At 46.9% G+C, this 18,496-nt stretch overlaps 1 protein-coding gene, 1 non-coding gene and 1 pseudogene across 4 annotated transcripts in view; 1 reads left to right on the top strand and 2 right to left on the bottom strand.

Annotated features, from left to right (window-relative positions):
* Nucleotides 1–3,777, bottom strand: part of LOC129705332 (chromodomain Y-like protein 2) — a 166,359-nt gene extending 162,582 nt beyond the window's left edge. For all 3 annotated transcript variants that reach the window (XM_055648855.1, XM_055648854.1, XM_055648856.1), the window contains exon 1: nucleotides 3,475–3,777. In XM_055648855.1, coding sequence (XP_055504830.1) covers nucleotides 3,475–3,612 — 138 coding nt within the window. In that variant the 5' untranslated portion in view covers nucleotides 3,613–3,777. The remainder of the gene's footprint in view (nucleotides 1–3,474) is intronic.
* LOC129705503 (protein FAM110C-like) lies at nucleotides 3,669–17,991 on the bottom strand (annotated as a pseudogene).
* Nucleotides 16,995–17,121, top strand: LOC129705522 (U6atac minor spliceosomal RNA). The gene has a single exon (XR_008724920.1). It is a non-coding gene; the product is annotated as a U6atac minor spliceosomal RNA (small nuclear RNA).
* Nucleotides 17,992–18,496: the final 505 nt, after the last annotated feature.

Raw genomic sequence — 18,496 nt, 5'->3', positions numbered from 1 at the left:
GAGTGCTATGCTTCAGTGAGGGATAAGGTGGTACTTTAACCTCTGAACAGGATCCCATCATGGCGGTGTTTGGGAACAATTGATCCGCATGGTTCGAAGTCTGCTGCGTTCTGTTCTTAACCAACAAGTTCCGGACGATGAAGGATTGTAAACTTTTATTTGTAAAGTTGAAGCAATTTTGTATGATCGGCCCATTATCAAGAGTTCTGATGATCCAATGGACCTGGAAGCATTCGCACCAAACCATCTTCTTCTGTTGAAAATCAAGCCAATACAACCACCTGGGAAGGAAGACTTGTACATCAAACGCAGATGGAGGCAGGTGCAATATATAGCAGATCTCTTTTGTAAACGGTGGATACAAGAATACTTGCCTCTAATCCAAGAACAACAACGATGGTCAAGGGTAAGGAGAATCTTTGCTCCAGGTGACATTGTTGTGGTGGCTGATTCCACTGCACCACAAAGCTCCTGGCTAATGGGCAGAATATTGCAGACCATAACAGATTCACAAGGTCTTGTGCACACAGTTCGACTTCGGACTAAGAGCAACATCTTGGAAAGACCGATAACTAAGATATGCCTATTCCAAGAAGCTGAGACCTAGCTACAGCAAGGTACAGGTCTGGTGGCCCTAAAGATAAGGATATGGAGAAGGAAGATGATTAAAGAATAACTAAGGAAGATTAAATGCCATCACATAGTACGCACCTTTTTTTGAAAATGTGTAAAGTTTTAATAGCTCCTTTTAATGTTTATTGGTAATTGTTTTGTTATATACGTAGAACAATTAGGGTCCGGTGTGTAGGAGCCATTTATGTTTAGGCTCGCTACTGTTGGCATTTTATATTATTTTGTCTGGATATATCTTGCTGTATTATTTTGGACAACTGTGGGCGGTCATTACAGGCACAGGGTGGTGTATATATATGGGATAGGGGAGAGGAAGCGACAGACACGGGGAGGAAGATCATACAGTTTTCACCAGACCAGGAACAGAACAGCCAGCTACAACTTGTCTGCAGAAGATGGAAAGACTGGTACATTCATCTCTTTGTTTGTACAACTACTTCAATAAACAACCAATTGTTGGAAATAACGATTGGAAGATCTGTTCTATTTGGTCTGCGCAAAATCACTCCTACTTACCTGTGTAGTAGTGGCAATGGAAAAGAGGAAACTGGAAGAGTCGGAAATTTGCCATTAAAGAAAGCACTGTACATTTAGCTCTTGGGGCTAGAGGAATCAAGGGATATGGGGATACAGCAGGAACAGGGTACTGATTTTAGATGACCAGCCAGGATCATATTGAATGGCAGTGCTTGCTCGAAGGGCTGAATGGCCTACACCGGCACCTATTTTTCTATGTTTCTATTTCCCTGGTCTCATCCTCTTCAGCTGTGAAATTGAGTTACTTCCCAGTTCTGTGCATCAGCCCAGTCCAACACAATGCACGCCGGCGGCCAAGGTAGTTGCAATATTGCATGATTCCGGTTTCGCTCAGATGGAGGTGAATCCCAAGGTTTTCCGCATTCCTTAATCCACCAATCTGATCGGCCTCTCATTGTTATATCCAGGAACCAGTGCGACGCGGTCAAGGCTAGAACTACTTTAAAGCCAGTAGACTTTTTGCAGGTCTTCGATTGAATGCAACGGTGCATTTGGAGGGACATGGCAGACATCTTCTGGCATGGCCCGGGAAGGTTTTCAACAGTATTGGTGCAATTGACTTACAATTCCATTAAGTTCAACTGATCTCGGAATCAACATAAAGACACAATACATCGCTGGTTTCTATCAAAGGCTTGGACAGAACCGCTAAACTCCCCTCAAGCTCCTTCTCCTCTTCCCCGTGAAGGAACAAATCCTCAATTCCATCTACAAACTGCAATCCGACATCAGATGAAGGATGCATGTCTTTCCATGACACAATCTGGGTTTCAAATCGTGTGGAGTTCATCAGGAGATGCGACGCTTTTGCACCTCGGGGCACTATTGCGCCAAGGTCGGGGAAATAGCGTCGCAGTCTTTATCTTGTTAGACACACCCTTAAACAGAGGCAGGGGCAATATCACGATAAAGCGTAGATAGACACAAAACGATGGAGTGACTCAGCGGGACAGGCAACATCTCTGGAGAGAAGGAATGGGTGACGTTTCGGGTCGAGATCCTTCTTCAGACTAATCCCAAAAAATATGCCCCAACATCCTATGTGCATTCCACCTGCCTGGCTTCCAACCAACCGTTAAACCACATCCTAAGCTTCCGACTCATGAAAGGTGGTGCGGCAATCTTCTCACCACCACCGACCAAATCCCAGAGACATGTTAAATTCCACAGCCCGACGCGCGCTCCACTGTTGCATTTCCATCCCATATGTCAAGCAGCGAATTTCCATTGCGTTGTTCGGGACAAGAGATCACACCTTCTCTGCCCTCCATCGCTATCTCATGAGTCGCAAACTCTTTCATTAAAAAAAGGCGGAGACGTTTGGAGATGGTTCAACGACAGTGAAGTCCAATCGCCCCGTTGCCACCCAGCCTTGGTCATCCACGCATTGGGGATGCCATTATTACCACTTGTAACATTATTCGGGATGTAGCATTATTTTATATGCGAAGTATGTGGTCAATGGGACAAAAAAATAGACTCAAATCCCATCCACGCCACCCCCAAGAAACACACCCTGGAACCATCAATTCATATTTTTGGATAAATGTACAGCCAACTGTATGTGTCACACCACGCTGGTATCACTTATGACCACTATTTTACGGTACTTTCCGATCCGATTGCCTCAAAAATCATACCACTCATCCAAGCATGTGTGTTAAGCTACCTTACAGCACGCTGCTCAGATCCTATGCATTCTTCCATCCAATATAATGCAAGTTATAAATTATATATCATGGATTACAAATAAAGTGCATCTTCCGCGGCCAAAACCAATGCAAAATAAGGAGTGATAGTGGGATTTGAAACTCCATCCAGAGCTTCCTGCACATTCATGCTCACAGAAAAGTCGTCAGCAGTTCTGTCAATAAATTAGTGCGTACACACTTCAGCAATGTACCGCTGTTCGCGACACCTTCTCCCCAAACACCACTTCGCCAACCTCCTCCCCTCGCATTCCCTCCAGGCTGTGGTGATCGCAAGTGCTGTACCTATCTGTCTCTTCAGATGCAACCGCTAACCCACTCTCTTTTTAAGGCCTATCACCATGCAATGCATTTCACAAGAAAGAGAAAGCAAGCGACAGCGCTCCCATCCCAAGCTTCTCAGTGTTTCTCCCCGTGTGCAAGAGAGGGCGAGAGAGAGAGAAAGAGAAAGAAGGCAAAATGCAAGCAGCCCCTCGGAAGAGCTTCGGCTACTTTCTAGACCTTGCCCCCCTCCCTCCCCATTCTGACCGAGAAGGGAGGGAGGAGAGGGGGGTTGATAGGCACACACACAGTCATGATTATATTAAAACAGTACCTCGTATAGATCTCCTGAAGCCATACCCGCTTCCAGAGGCGGTCGCTGCTTGCTTGCTGGTGTTACCGCTGTTCTTTCGGCGGCCGTGTTGCCCGAGTGCTCCTTTGCAGACTGATATGTACACACACACACACACATACACACACATACACACACACACACACACACTCACTCAATATACAGGGGGGGCTCGGTCAATGCGCAGAATCCGCCGCCAGCGTCTCACTCTCGATACACTGTAACAGGAGGAAGTAGCGAAACGCTCCATCCAATCCACCAGCGTCTGACACTTACACGCCCGGCCCCACGTGCGAGAACAAGTAGCGAAATAAAAAAAAAGATACATTTCCCCCCGCAGTGACTTACCTGGAGAACACCCCCTCCCCTCCCCTTCCTCGTCCCCTTCCCATCGCAGTAAGCCAATTGGGGATTTAATATATATAATAAAAAGCCACCTTCTGTCAAACCACACCCCCCCCCCTTTCAACCTCTAGCCTTTTAAGGGACACCCTGGCAAAAAAAGTACTTTATATAGTCACTAACATGGGTTGGAACTGGTGTCTTTTAATTAGATTTTTTCAAATAATTCTATGATCGTGTCTTACATTGAACTTCACCCTGTGTGTGTCAGGACTGTGATATATATTGTTTTTTTTGTGATATTAGTATTTTTATTATTTGCCTCTTCCCCCTCATACACAAGGTTCTAGTTTGGTGTGATATTTGCAAGGAACTTGGAGTCAGAGGCTGGATTGTGTTTAGTGCTGGGGGAGGTGGAGGAGAGGGAGATAGAGGATGTCCTTGTGGGCAAAGCCGCTGGTCTTGCAAAGAAATGCGAACCGTTTCTTTCACACACAAAACGCTGGGATGGTCGCGGGTGGGTAGCGGGAAAGCGGGGCCGTTGCCAGGTGGGGTTTTTTTTTTGAAGATGGAAAATTTCGGCCCTCGGCAGAAAATGTTACTTTGATGTCCACGTGACCAACAACTTCGTCAAACATGTGGCGATTGTCGCGGGTGGCTGTGCTGTGCAATTCGCCGAGCATGTAAGACAACCACTGTGCATCCACAATAAGCGGAAAACACGATGGCTATCTGAGCCGCGACTGACTACAAGCTGACCCGGCAGATTATTGCATAAATGGTAATCGATCCTGAAATCTTAACTCTGTTTTCTCTCCTCTGTTGCTACCTGACCTGCTGAGCGTTTCCTGCACTTTACTGGTGTAGGCTCCTCTCTGGATTTCTGGAGACCTCAATCCTTTGAGATAGGTTTAGTACCATCTGCCGCCAAGTGTGGAAAATAAGGTTCTCCAGAGATCCTGGCGCCTCCCCTGAGTATTGTCTGAGTGGTGGGCAGATCCAAAGATTTCACAATGCAATGGAAAGCTTGATTAAGCATCATGAATTTGATATCTGAGTATAGTTTTACAGGTTACATTGCAATGTGTTGACCAGATTTACAATGGAATGCACCCTATTTTTCTCCAGTCTTTTCCTATATATTTTAGTCAAGGTGTCTTGATAACACAGGAGGTCATACTGGCTGAGTCCATATTGCTCACTGCAAAACAATCCAGTTTTTCCTATTCACCTGCTCTCTCTCAGTAGTCTCCAAGTTTGGTATGTAGAAACCAAGAACTGCAGATGTTGGTTGATACTCAAAAAAATCCATAAAGTACTGACGTAACTCAGCAGGTCAGGCAGCATCTCCGGAGCACAAGGATAGATGATGTTTCGGGTCCAGACCCTTCTTCATACTGAATGGAGGTGTGGGGGGGGGGGAGAAGAAAGCTGGATAAAGGGAGAGCCAGGACTAAGCTTGGCCGGTAATAGGTCGACACAGGCAAGGGGAATTTGTTGACATGCAGATGGTTGGAACAAAGGCCAGAGTTAACAACAACAGGTGTGAGACAGGTTTGAACAGTTGCAAGTTTATTTCTCTGATGTAACTATTCAATTGCCTTTTGAAATCATCAATTGTTTTCACTTCCATCAACCTCACAGGCAGTATCGTTGTCCCTCGTTACATAGAAATCTTGGATTCCGCCCTTATTTCTGGCCTAGACATTAACATCTGTGTCCCCTAGTCTTTGCACTGTCAGCTCATGGGAACAGCTTTTCTTTGATTACCTTATATGATCTTTAATAATCATATGCACCTCAAACATACCTCCTCGCAATCTCTGATGTTCTGTGGAGAAAACCATATCCTCAACATAACTTTGGAGCTGAAATCCTTTATTCTTGCAACAATCTGGTAAATCTCTTCTGCACTCTCTCTAGGACTTTCACATCCATAAGTGGCCTATGACATAATGCTCAGCTGCTTTGCTGGCAACTCTCAAAATATTTTCTACCATCTTCAAACATCCATGTACATAAACTGTCAGGACCCTCTGTTTGAAACGTAGCCCATGATGTCTGTGCCAAACATGATGCCATGTTAATCTAATTTATTCTGCCTGCATATGATTCATATCCCTTCATCGCTAGCCTATCTAAAAGTCTCTTGAACACCACTATTGTATCTGCTTTCATCACTCTCCATAATAGTGTGTTCCAGGCACCTTTTATGCTTTGTGTAATAAAACCTTGCCCTGCATATTTCTTTCAACCTTTGCCTCTCTCACCTTAAAGCTGTCCTCTAGTCTTTGACATTTCCACCCTGTGGTGAAAGGCTCTGACTATCCACCCTATTTATGCCTCTCATAATTTAATAAATTCTATCGTTTCCTCTCAGCTTCCAATGCTCCAGAGAAATCAATCCAAATTTATCCACCGTCTCCTTACATCTAAAATAATTTAGTCCAGGCAGCATCCTGGTAAACCTCTTCTGCACCCTCTCAAAGCCTCTCCATTCTTCCTGTAATGGGGCAACCAGAACTGCACATAATAGTCCAGATGAGGCCTGACCAAAATTTTATTAAAAAGTTTATAATTCTGTATACACTTTAGAACTGTGCCATTTTCTATCCTGCCTCTCCTCATCTTTTCTGAAAAATGCATCACTACCCCTCTTGGTATCAAATCCCATCTGTCTCTTGTTTGACTGTTATGCTAATAATAATAATAATAATAATCTTTATTTATATAGCACTTTTCAACAAAACCAGTATTTGAACCAAAGTGCTTTACAGAGATTGATTAAATTAATTGAACAGATCAAATGTCAATAAATCCATAAAAACAAAAAAAAGAGAAAAAAGACACAGAACAGTACACTATAGAAATCAACAAGAAACGTCCCCCCACAGCAGAATTCACTGTGAGGGAAGGCACTAAAATTATCCAGTTCTCCCCCTCATAGTCCACCCGAGGTCGGGGTCTATATGTGGCCTCCTCAGCCAACTCGATGTTCTCAGGCCCTCTGCCGCGAAGCCGGATCATCGCCGTCGGGTGAACGATTTTTCAGCGGCCTGGACTGAAGCGGCCGCTTCCTCCCTGAAGACTGCAGTGTCCAAAGTTCTCAGGCCGCGCTGGCCAGACCGCTGACACTGGCGAACTCGGACACCAGGCCCCGCGGTGTTGAAATCCAGTGCCACCCGCCCGCGGCTGGACGCTCTGCAGCCGCAGCTCAGCGATGTTCCCAGTGCTCCGGAGCTTACCCGAAGGCGACCCGGTAAGGCATCGCCCGCTCCACGTTGGTGTTGGTGTCCCAGCATCTGTACCGCCGGCGAAGCCCCGCAGTCCCGGCAGGAAACGCCGCTCCAGCGCTGCTCCAGCTCGACGGTAGGCCGCACAGAGAGGACGAAGAAGCGGTTTGGAAGAAAACCGCTTCTCCGACCAGGTAGGACTGGGATTTAAACAGTTTCCCCCTTCCCCCCCCCCCCCACCCACCACATAAAAGAAGACTTCCAACTAAGGACTAAAAATAAAAATAAAAAAGGGAGAAAGGACGGACTGCAGGAGGAGCGGCCATACACGACGGCGCATCACCCCCGCAGTCCGCCATCTTATTCCGCTAACCTGCATGGGTCTTGCTATGGTGGATGGTACGACCCCATTGCTTGTCATCTTTGGTAATACAGAACACAAAGGCGGTCGGGTAGGGATAGGGATGTCGGCTCGCAGGCCAAGTTGATTGAAGGCACGAAGGAAGCCCTGCAGCTTACCTGGGCTTACCTGGATCGGGGGCACTCCAGTACATCCAGCATGTGGACTAGAAACATAGAAACGTAGAAATTAGGTGCAGGAGTAGGCCATTTGGCCCTTCGAGCCTGCACCGCCATTCAATATGATCATGGCTGATCATCCAACTCAGTATCCCGTACCTGCCTTCTCTCCATACCCCCTGATCCCCTTAGCCATAAGGGCCACATCTAACTCCCTCTTAAATATAGCCAATGAACTGGCCTCATCTACCCTCTGTGGCAGAGAGTTCCAGAGATTCACCACTCTCTGTGTGAAAAAATTTGGACTTTGGACTTTTTCTTTTGTAAATGGTGCCAAAATATGGCGACACGTGCATTTGTGAGCTATGCAAAAATAATTTCACTGTGCAGTGAATACGTGACAATAAAGAACCATTGAACCATTAATACTTGGTATCGCATTTTACTCTTTTTTTACATTTGTACATTTCCTCCACCATTCATGAACATTATCAAATGTAATTATAGAACCATGGAATCCTGGCAAATGTACAATACAGAAAGAAGCCATTCAGCCCATTATATTCGTGCCGGTTTTAATAAAAGGGCGACACCAACTGATTCTACCTTTAAGCATTAGATCCATTGTTCTGCAGGTCATAATTTTAAAAGTACACACCCAGGTATGTTTCAAATATAAGGTGAGTTTATGCCTTGATCACCAATGGATCCTATTTGCTGTATCTAAACCCCTCATAATTTCTTGCGTCTTATTTAAATTCTTACTCCAACCTCTCTCTTCCAAAGGGAACAAACCTAAGCTCTCCTTTCACTTGGGCAGCTTACATCACAGCGGTATGAACATTGACCATGGCCATCCGAAGGGGGTTTGTGATGGGTGCGGTTGCACCCCCCTTTTTTACCCAGAGTAAACAAAAATTCCAGAGTTAAAAAAAAATTGGGGCGCAATATTTTTTTATTCCTTTGGGCTCCTTGGCCCTCTTGCAGCTGTACAGCCACTGGATGACCCCGTCGTTGCGTTCGAGGACCGAGAGGGCAGAGGGCGGGGGCTTGTTCTATCTGCGGAGCAGCTCGTTGCCGCTATCGCTGCTGCTGTGCCGAGACGGCTCGTTCTCCGAGTCTGGGCAGCTCACGCTGAAAAACATTAGGCAAAGGCTTTCAAAGGCGGCTTCGGCGGCAAACTTCCCCCTGACCAGGTTCTCGATCACCTCGGACTCGAGTCCACAGTGTTCGAAGAAACTGTCCAAGCCCGAGCAGGCTTGGGAGAAGCGGCAGCTGAGGTCGGAGTGCGAGCGCCACAACCCGCCTTCACCAACCCGAGGGGGGTGGAGCAAGGCGAAGGGGCGGAGGGGGTTTTAGGAGGGGGGGTGGGGGTGTTGTTCCCAAAGTCTGCATTTATTCCATGGTCGATGTAACTAAAACAGATGATGTGGCCTTTGTGCAGCACTATTAGTAGGATTTAGCTGTCACAGGCTGGGTCCACAAATGGGGGGGCTGTCGGGGAAAGTGGGGTGGGGGGGGGGGGGGTTTGGAGAATGGAGAGAAGAGGGGAGCAGGGAGAGGGGGAGGAAGAGTGGGAAGGAAAGAAGGTGGGGAGGGGTGGGGAGAAGGGCTGGGGGGAGTGGAGAAGGAGGGATGGGGGACGGGAGGGGAGAAGAGGGGGGTGTAGGGGAGAGGGGAGTTCAGTCTACACTCACTGAATCCATCCCTGTGAAAAGTTACAGAAGGTGATTAGATCTGGAAGAGGACCAATACATCTAATAACCTAAAGTCTCATCTTGACCACTTCCTTCTGCGCTCTATATTGATTTTAGAAAAAACGCTACCCTATATCGCTATGATATTTGGCCATTTTACTCACAGTCCTCCTCCGCTGAGGCAGCCACAAGGATTTTTCCGATCAATGAAAAATAAAAAAGTTATGAGTGTTTAAAAAATCCTGAGATCAGCTGATTGGTCCTCTCGCCTGTCAATCACCATGATGAAGATAACACCGCTTCCGGGGGTGGGGGGCAGGACTATAAAACCCGGATGCCTGGACGTGAATCAGTCACTTTTCAAGATCGTGAGGGAGAGGCCACAACTCTGATTCTAAGCTGTGAATCAACTGAACTGTGAGTCTGCAATGTACTTGCAATAAATTATTTGTTAGCCCTTAATGAAAATGCAATGAGTTGTTTGGCCTGCCCTATGCTTCAAACTGCAATGGAAATGGAAATGAAAATGCAGTGAGTTGTTTGGCCTGCCCTGTGCTTGAAACTGCAATGGAAATGGAAATGAAATGAAAATGCAATTACTTGTTTGGCCTGCCCTGTGCTTGAAACTGCAATGGAAATGGAAATGAAATGAAAATGCAATGAGTTGTTTGGCCTGCCCTGTGCTTGAAACTGCAATGGAAATGGAAATGAAATGAAAATGCAATGAGTTGTTTGGCCTGCCCTGTGCTTGAAACTGCAATGGAAATGGAAATGAAATGAAAATGCAGTGAGTTGTTTGGCATGCCCTGTGCTTGAATCTGCAATGGAAATGGAAATAAAATGAAGATGCAATGAGTTGTTTGGCCTGCCCTGTGCTTCAAACTGCAATGGAAATGAAATGAAAATGCAATGAGTTGTTTGGCCTGCCCTGTGCTTGAAACTGCAATGGAAATGGAAATGAAATGAAAATGCAATGAGTTGTTTGGCCTGCCCTGTGCTTGAAACTGCAATGGAAATGGAAATCAAATGAAAATGCAATGAGTTGTTTAGCCTGTCCTGTGCTTGAAACTGCAATGGAAATGGAAATGAAAATGAAATGAAAATGCAATGAGTTTGGCCTGCTCTGTGCTGAAACTGCAATGGAAATGGAAATGAAATGAAAATGCAATGAGCTGTTTGGCCTGCCATGTGCTTGAAACTGCAATGAAAATGGAAATGAAATGAAAATGCAATGAGTTGTTTGGCCTGCTCTGTGCTGAAACTGCAATGGAAATGGAAATGAAATGAAAATGCAATGAGCTGTTTGGCCTGCCATGTGCTTGAAACTGCAATGGAAATGGAAAGTAAATGAAAATGTAATGTGTTGTTTGGCCTGCCCTGTGCTTGAAAGTGCAATGGAAATGAAATGAAAATGAAATAAGTTGTTTGGCCTGCCCTGTGCTTGAAATTGACTGAAACCACAAATTTTGGCCCACAAGGTTTCTATTAGCCGAGAAACCAGTCCCTTTTGCCCAAAATGCCAGGAGGAACATTTTGGCCCAAAGGGCCCGTGCCAGGCCAGGAAAAGTCTAGAAATAGAGCCCCTTTGGCCCATCAGGCCTGTACCAGCCCAGGAGGAGTCCCTTCGGCCCAGCAGTGAGTATTCCCCCTGCAAGTATTAAACCAAATCCCAGTATTTTTCTCCCTCCCTTCATTGGCTTCCTGTGAGATCCAGGCTAGGATAGACTTTCCTCCTTCATTGCTGTGATCTGCAGAAAAAGATGAAAAATGTCTAAAATTTATTCACCATCCTCTCCCCCTCTCTCACAGTCTCTCACCTGTTTTGGGCAGAATTTCTGGCAGTTTCCGAGCTGCCAGACCACCAGGCCTGAATGACTGAGCTGCCAGCACACCAGGCCTGAGTGACTGAGCTGCCAGCCCACCAGGCCTGAGTGAATGAGCTGCCACCCCACCAGGCCTGAGTGACTGAGCTGCTAGCTCAAGAATCCATTCGGCCCACAATGTCCATACTAGCCCTCTAGAAACCTGTCCCTTCGGCCCACAACACCCATACTAGCGTTCCAGAAAGCCCCCCTCCCCCTCTGGCCACCAATATTATAATTGGTGGAGTGGTGGAATATTGCGTTGGGGGACCAGCCTTCCCGTGTGAACATGGGACCCAACGGGACCCACTTAGTCTATTCTGTAAATAAAACTGAACGACTCAGACATCTTTTCATTTGCACAATTGATTTTATTGTATAAATTTTAATATGTTAATGTTTAAAATCCATGCATTGAAGGAAGAATATTTTACAGCCCATCTGTGGTCCCTAACCCCAACCCTAACCTTAACGGGGCGTCACCCGCAGAACAGCACATGTCAGCGTGTGAAACAGCGCACGACATGATGAGACACCCAGATGTTGCCCCTGGATTTTGAAAATTCCAAAGTCCAGGGCGGCAGGGAGACACCGCGCATCACCCGCGCGTCACCGCTCGTCACTACATGCGACACCACGCGTCACGACTGACCACAATGCAACAACCTTTTTTCAGGCTGTTGCCGAAAATGTCACCCACGTGGGACAGGCCCTTGACTTGTGCACTCTGGGATGCTGCTGGCATGGCGACTGGTGCACTCTGGGAAGCTGCTGGCATGGCGACTGGTGCACTCTGGGATGCTGCTGGAGTGGATACTTGTGCACCCTTGGATGCTGCAGCCTCTGTACCCTCTGCTAATTCTCCACCTTCCAACGTTGCTGCTCCCGTAGCTGGCCCCTGCTGCTTGTTGTCCCGGCCGCTAGAGCCGGGCAGCAGACGCAGGACCGGGCTGCCACCGCCCTTGAAACTGCGGGTGTTGCTGGTGGCCACTGCTCCCCGAACGAACTCGCACTTCTGCCGATACATGACCAGCGAGTCGGGCCTGAACTGCCTCTTGGAGCTGGAGCGATGCATAATGTCAGGCGGGAGCCCCAGCTGCCCATTCTGCTGGTGGCTGCCGGAGGCCTGAAAAGTCTTCGTGTTGCTGCTGGCCCCGCTGTTGCTACCTTCCTCGGAGGAAGAGCTGCCCAAACCATTGGGCTCTACTTTGCACCCCCTCGCCGTCTGGCTCTCCACATACTTGGCCTTGTCGGAAGCCAGTCTCTGGCACTCTGCTGACCCCGCCTGTCCCCTCCATTTGACTGCAGAGGTGGCCAGGACCTTTGGTCAGGAGCCTGAGTGACAGAGACACGTTCGCCTCAGGCGGCATGCTTGCAGTGGGCACGATTTTGCTCGGTATCTTACTTTGATCCAGCCAACGAGGACAAACACATTTTCACATCCGCGAAGAAGCAAAGACCAGGACTTCCATGAGCAATGACAGCCTGCCTGCAATCGCCTTAATCCACATTCACTTTGATTTTGCCCATAACTTCGACAAAGTGGTGACTAAGTTTACGCAGTTACATTCTTGGAAAATGGAACTGGAAAACATGATTCATGGCTAAATGTCAATATAATTATATATTATATATTATAGAAACATAGAAACATAGAAATTAGATGCAGGAGTAGGCCATTCGGCCCTTCGAGCCTGCACCGCCATTCAATATGATCATGGCTGATCATTAAACGCTGTATCCCGTACCTGCCTTCTCTCCATACCCTCTGATCCCCTTAGCCACAAGGGCCACATCTAACTCCCTCTTAAATATAGCCAATGAACTGGCCTCAACTACCCTCTGTGGCAGAGAGTTCCAGAGATTCACCCCCCTCTGTGTGAAAAAAGTTTTTCTCATCTCTGTTTTAAAGGATTTCCCCCTTATCCTTAAGGTGTGGCCCCTTGTCCTAGACTTCCCCAACATCGGGAACAATCTTCCTGCATCTAGCCTGTCCAACCCCTTAAGAATTTTGTAAATTTCTATAAGATCCCCTCTCAATCTCCTAAATTCTAAAGAGTATAAACCAAGTCTATCCAATCTTTCTTCATAAGACAGTCCTGACATCCCAGGAATCAGTCTGGTGAACCTTCTCTGCACTGCCTCTATGGCAATAATGTCCTTCCTCAGATTTGGAGACCAAAACTGTACGCAATACAGTGTGTGGTCTCACCAAGACCCTGTACAACTGCAGTAGAACCTCCCTGCTCCTATACTCAAATCCTTTTGCTATGAAAGCTAACATACCATTCGCTTTCTTCACTGCCTGCTGCACCTGCATGCCTACTTTCAATGACTGGTGTACCATGACACCCAGGTCTCGCTGCATCTCCCCTTTTCCTAATCAGCCACCATTTAGATAATAGTCTGCTTTCCTGTTTTTGCCACCAAAATGGATAACCTCACATTTACCCACATTATACTGCATCTGCCAAACATTTGCCCACTCACCCAGCCTATCCAAGTCACCTTGCAGTCTCCTAGCATCCTCCTCACAGCTAACACTGCCCCCCAGCTTAGTGTCATCCGCAAACCTGGAGATATTGCCTTCAATTCCCTCATCCAGATCATTAATATATATTGTAAATAGCTGGGGTCCCAGCACTGAGCCTTGCGGTACCCCACTAGTCACTGCCCGCCATTGTGAAAAGGACCCGTTTACTCCTACTCTTTCCTTCCTGTTTGCCAGCCATATCTATATTACTAAAAGTCTGTTCTTGACCGGCTTTAGCCATCTGTGCTGCGATTTCCGAGAGAACGCCGCCACCTATGGCCATCATTTTTGGCCACCTTACTCAGAGCCCCCCTCTGCCATATGTGTGCCGAGGATTTTTCCCGTCGATGAAATATGACAGATATATTAATGATTTTACAAAATTCCCCATTCTCTCTGCTGCCCCTGCTGGCGGCAGGGAGGAGGGACTATCAAACCAGGAAGTGGTGTGCCTCAATCAGTGTCTGCAAGCTGGAGGAAGGCAGAGGGTCACGTTTCTCTGAACTGTGGCTAACACTGAACACGTCTACTCAAACGTAAGTGTCCTTAGTGGTTCTAAAACGCTTGCAGAATGTGTCTATTGGTTCTAAAATGTTTGCAAAATGCGTTTATTGGTTCTAAAATGTTTGCAAAAAGTGTCTCTTTTGGTTCTACAATGCTTGCAGAATGTGTCTTTTTTGGTTCTAAAATGTTTTTTAGGTTCTCCCATCCCCTTTCCTCTCCCCCCCCTCTCCTCTCCCCCCCCCCTTTCCTCTCCCCCCCCTCTCCTCCCCCTCTCTCCTCCCCCCTCCCCCCCCTCTCCTCCCCCCCCCCTCCTCCTCCCCCCCTCTCCTCTCCTCCCCTCTCCTTCCCCCCCTTCTCCTCGACCCCCCCTCTCCTCGCCCCCCTCCCCCTCTCCCCTCTCCGCCTCTCTTTCTCCCCCCCTCTCTTTCTCCCCCCCTCCCCCACCAGTAAAATAGGTTAGTTTGAAAGCGAGCATAGTAATGTAAATGCATCATTTAGTTTGACTTCAATTTTCATGATGGAAATTGAAGTTGAACTAAATGTTGTTTTCACATCCCTATTCCATGTTGAATTTGATGTGATGTGAAGTTGTTAGGTCAGGATGACCATTAAAGGTACACTGCACACACTAACACAGTTGAACAGTAACAGGCAATCAAATCAGCACACAACATTTTTTCCAAAAAAATGTTATCTTTACTGCAAGAACTTGCAGTAAATTTAGTCATAAATTTGGTGCAAAAATGCTCCCAAAAAAGTCTCAGAACGCACCAGAGAGCATTTAAAACCCCAGACCCCAGCCATGTTACTTTGCACTTTGCGCTCGTGATGTGCGCTGTGCGCTCATTATTTCACATAATTTGTTTGCAATTCTGTCATGCCACCCGCCTTTTTGGAAAGCTTCGTATGGGCCTGTTGACCTCTATCTTAAAGTAACCCTTGCTTTCCCATTCTCTCCATCCCTCTCCCATCCCAGTTCTCCGACCAGTCTGAATGTCTCCAACTACATTTTGTCTGTTCGCTTTGCTGTTAGCTGGGAGAAGGTATCCCCTTTGTCCTGTTTTCACACCTTACACTTCCTTATCTCTCTCTCCCCTAACATCAGTCTGAAGAAAGGTCGCAACCCGAAATGTCACCCATTCCTTTTCTCCGGAGATGCTGCCTGTCCTGCTAAGTTACTCCAGCGTCTTATGTCTATCTTCGGTTTAAACCAGCATCTGCAGTTCCTTCCTACTCATATCCATCATAGTTACTATTTTTCAGTCCTGGCAACACCAATGTAAATCTCCCTTCCACTGTCTTCAGTGCAATCCCATTTTACTTCGGAGTCACGTGAGTGACTACGTGAAGAAGAAGGCCGTCAGCCCGCATGCGCATCATTACGTCGACGCATTGCACAACGACTGACTCGCAGGCGCGTTGCTCCTGCCAGCAGTAAGTTTAAACCTGCAGGTAAGTTTTGTATTTCTTACCAGGTTCTGTTTTTTCTTGCAGGAACCTCTTTTTACAGCGGTTTCCTGCTGGATATTTTCGGGACGAAGTCCAACTGGGCCGCGGGGAACCCGGTTTTGGGCCGTGGGGAGACTGGTCCGGACCGCGGAAGTGCGGGTAGCCGGCAGCCGTTGGGTTTGCTACCCCAGTCGAAGACCGCTGTGGTTCCCATGCAGGGGGTAAATCCAAGAGTAAGTCGGCATCGCCACCAGTCGCTGACAGTGCAGTCAGCGGCTCCCAGACCGCTGTGGTGCCCATGAAAGGGGGTAAAACCAACAATAAGTGGGTCAGCCCTATGGACTCGGGCGAGTCAGGCCAGTCGGGTTCCGCTCCTTCAATGGGTAGCGTCTTCGGACGTCTATCCCACATGTAGCACCTGATGGAGAGGTTGCTCCACAATGATATGCTCCAAAGGAGGGAGCTATCAGCCCGGGTCTCCTTGGGAGCCCGTGGCAGCGGCACCTGTTACAGGGCTGCACAATGTCTCCCTCTCTAAGGAGGGGAGCATTCAGGGTCAGTTTTCTGACTCATGAGCAATGGAACAAATGGAGCATGGATAGCGTCCTCGGGCGTTTATCCCACAAATGTGATGTTCCATCCTGGTATAGGTCCGTAGGAGGGGCCATATCAGCGCAGGTATCCTCAGGGGCCTGCAGCAGCACCTATTTCAGGGCTGCCTACGAATCTCCCTCTCTGTGGAGGGGAGTGCGAGTGGTCAGTGTGTAACTGACTTCAAATTCTAAAGTATGTCCGTGGAACATACTGGAGCACATGCGTATGGCTTCAAGGGAATCCTCGCAAACGAAGGTGTTGTTGCCAGAAGAGTTGGTTACCAGCCGTTGGCAGAATACCCGGAAGGGGGCAGATTTCCCCTCACGCTACAAGTGCCGGCAGTGAACAGCGCTATCAGGGATGACATTAGAGGCCAGCCACCGAATCTTCTCTTCAGGTAAGACCTATTCAACAGGTAAGACCTGGGTGAGGAAGCAAAAGCTGTCGGACCAATCAAGGTTCCAACAACGAGCAAAGCTTCATCGTTTCGGCGACAACACACCCCATGCCTCTATCGGCAGTAAGCGGTTCACTGAAGCTGGTGGCAGCGTGAAAGCTGGGCAAAGGTCTTTCAAGCCAAGGCCCAAGTCGGTCTCAGGAAAAGTATGTAATCCACGCACCCTACCAGTCCTACTCTCCAACCAAGGTAACCATGCAGGTAGGTGGGTCTGGCACTTCCGAAACATGGGGAATGTGGACCACTTATAAGTTGGTAATATTTACACTTGTTTTTTGTACAAATTATAATGATAACTTGTGATTAGTTTATGTGTTGTGTGAAAGGAGAGAAGGTTAGCACTCCCCTTCATAAGGATGGAAGGGGCCCTAGTGGCCTTATAACACACAAATGGTTAAGGCATTGCCATCTACTTAGTGGCATCTAACCATGTAAAACTGCATAATACTAGGGTTCCAAGCAGGCTTGGAATTGGGGCCAGAGTTGTCTTTTGAGGCAGGCTCAGTATTATGGCCAGGATTGCCTTTCGAGCCAGGCTCGGAAATATGGCCAGAGTTGTCTTTCAAGGCAGGCTCAGAATTATGGCCAGAGTTGTCTTTCGAGGCAGGCTCAGTATTATTGCCAGGATTGCCTTTCAAGACAGGCTCGGAAATCGGGCCTGTTCATTGTGAAAGATGGAGAATGTCGTTTAACTCCCATGTGCAATATAAACTTTTCAGAATAGGAAACTTCATTACTGACTAACAACTGATTTCCATAGGATCTTTATGGCATGCATCGATCTCAAAGATACATTCTTTACAGTTCCCATTCACAGGGATCACATTTGAAATTTATCTGGGCAATGATAACAGTTAAAGCATTGCAAAATGGGCTAACTTCAGCTCCCAAGTTATTTACAAAATTACTAAAACCGGTGCTTGGACTGCTCAGATCTCAAAAACACTTGTTATGTCTTGGTTGGATTATATTCTAACGCTGTATTTTGCTAAAATCAACTGTTTCAGCCTCAAACTATATTTGAGAAATTGGGGTTCCTCATCTATCCAGTTAAATTTAAGTTGATACCAACTAGACATTGATTATTGGGATTTACCTTTAACTATTAATTTGCCTGTGACTCCGCCCTGGGGCAAGAGATTGGAATTAATAGAAGCCTGTAACAACCTTGTTGTTATAAAGCAGCTTCCTATTCATCAAGTGTAATTGGCAATATAGTAGCTGTGATTCAGCTGTGCAAGTGGGGCTTTTGCATGATCAGAACTTACATTGTGCAAAGTAGTAACCTCTCGAGTGCCACGTAGGTCATTGTTAACAGACCTATGCTATTACCAGCTGAAGCTACCAAAGTCACTATGGTGGACGAACTGTATTCAGCATTGCTCCAGTAGTTTTGGGCAGTAAATTGTCAGTTATATTACAAACTGATGCTAGTGCTCAAAGATGGAAAATTACGAATGCCATTTCTAGTTCGGAGGCGAATGAGATTTGCCAATTCTTCAGTTATTGGTATCAACTACCTATAGACACTAGGTGCATTCTATGGGTTAAAGGGTTATTGTGTGAATATACATAATCTGCATGCTCAATTCCAAGTCGGTACACTATGGTAGTGGCATATGTTGGTCACATGGGTGCAATCAAGTCAAAGTATCCTGTGATAATTTACCTAATCTCATTTGGCGCTGGTGTATCATCACGTAAAATCATTGACAACACAGAATGGGTGTTGGATCACAAAGTATTTTATGAAATTATGGCTCAATGGAACACCAAATATCGATATGTTTGCATCCAGGCTCATTCACCGGTTG

The sequence above is a fragment of the Leucoraja erinacea genome, chromosome 17, assembly GCF_028641065.1.
Source record: "Leucoraja erinacea ecotype New England chromosome 17, Leri_hhj_1, whole genome shotgun sequence".
Classification (NCBI taxonomy): domain Eukaryota; kingdom Metazoa; phylum Chordata; class Chondrichthyes; order Rajiformes; family Rajidae; genus Leucoraja; species Leucoraja erinaceus.
Note: the sequence above shows the minus strand (reverse complement) of the source record. Positions and strands in the feature narration are given on the sequence as shown.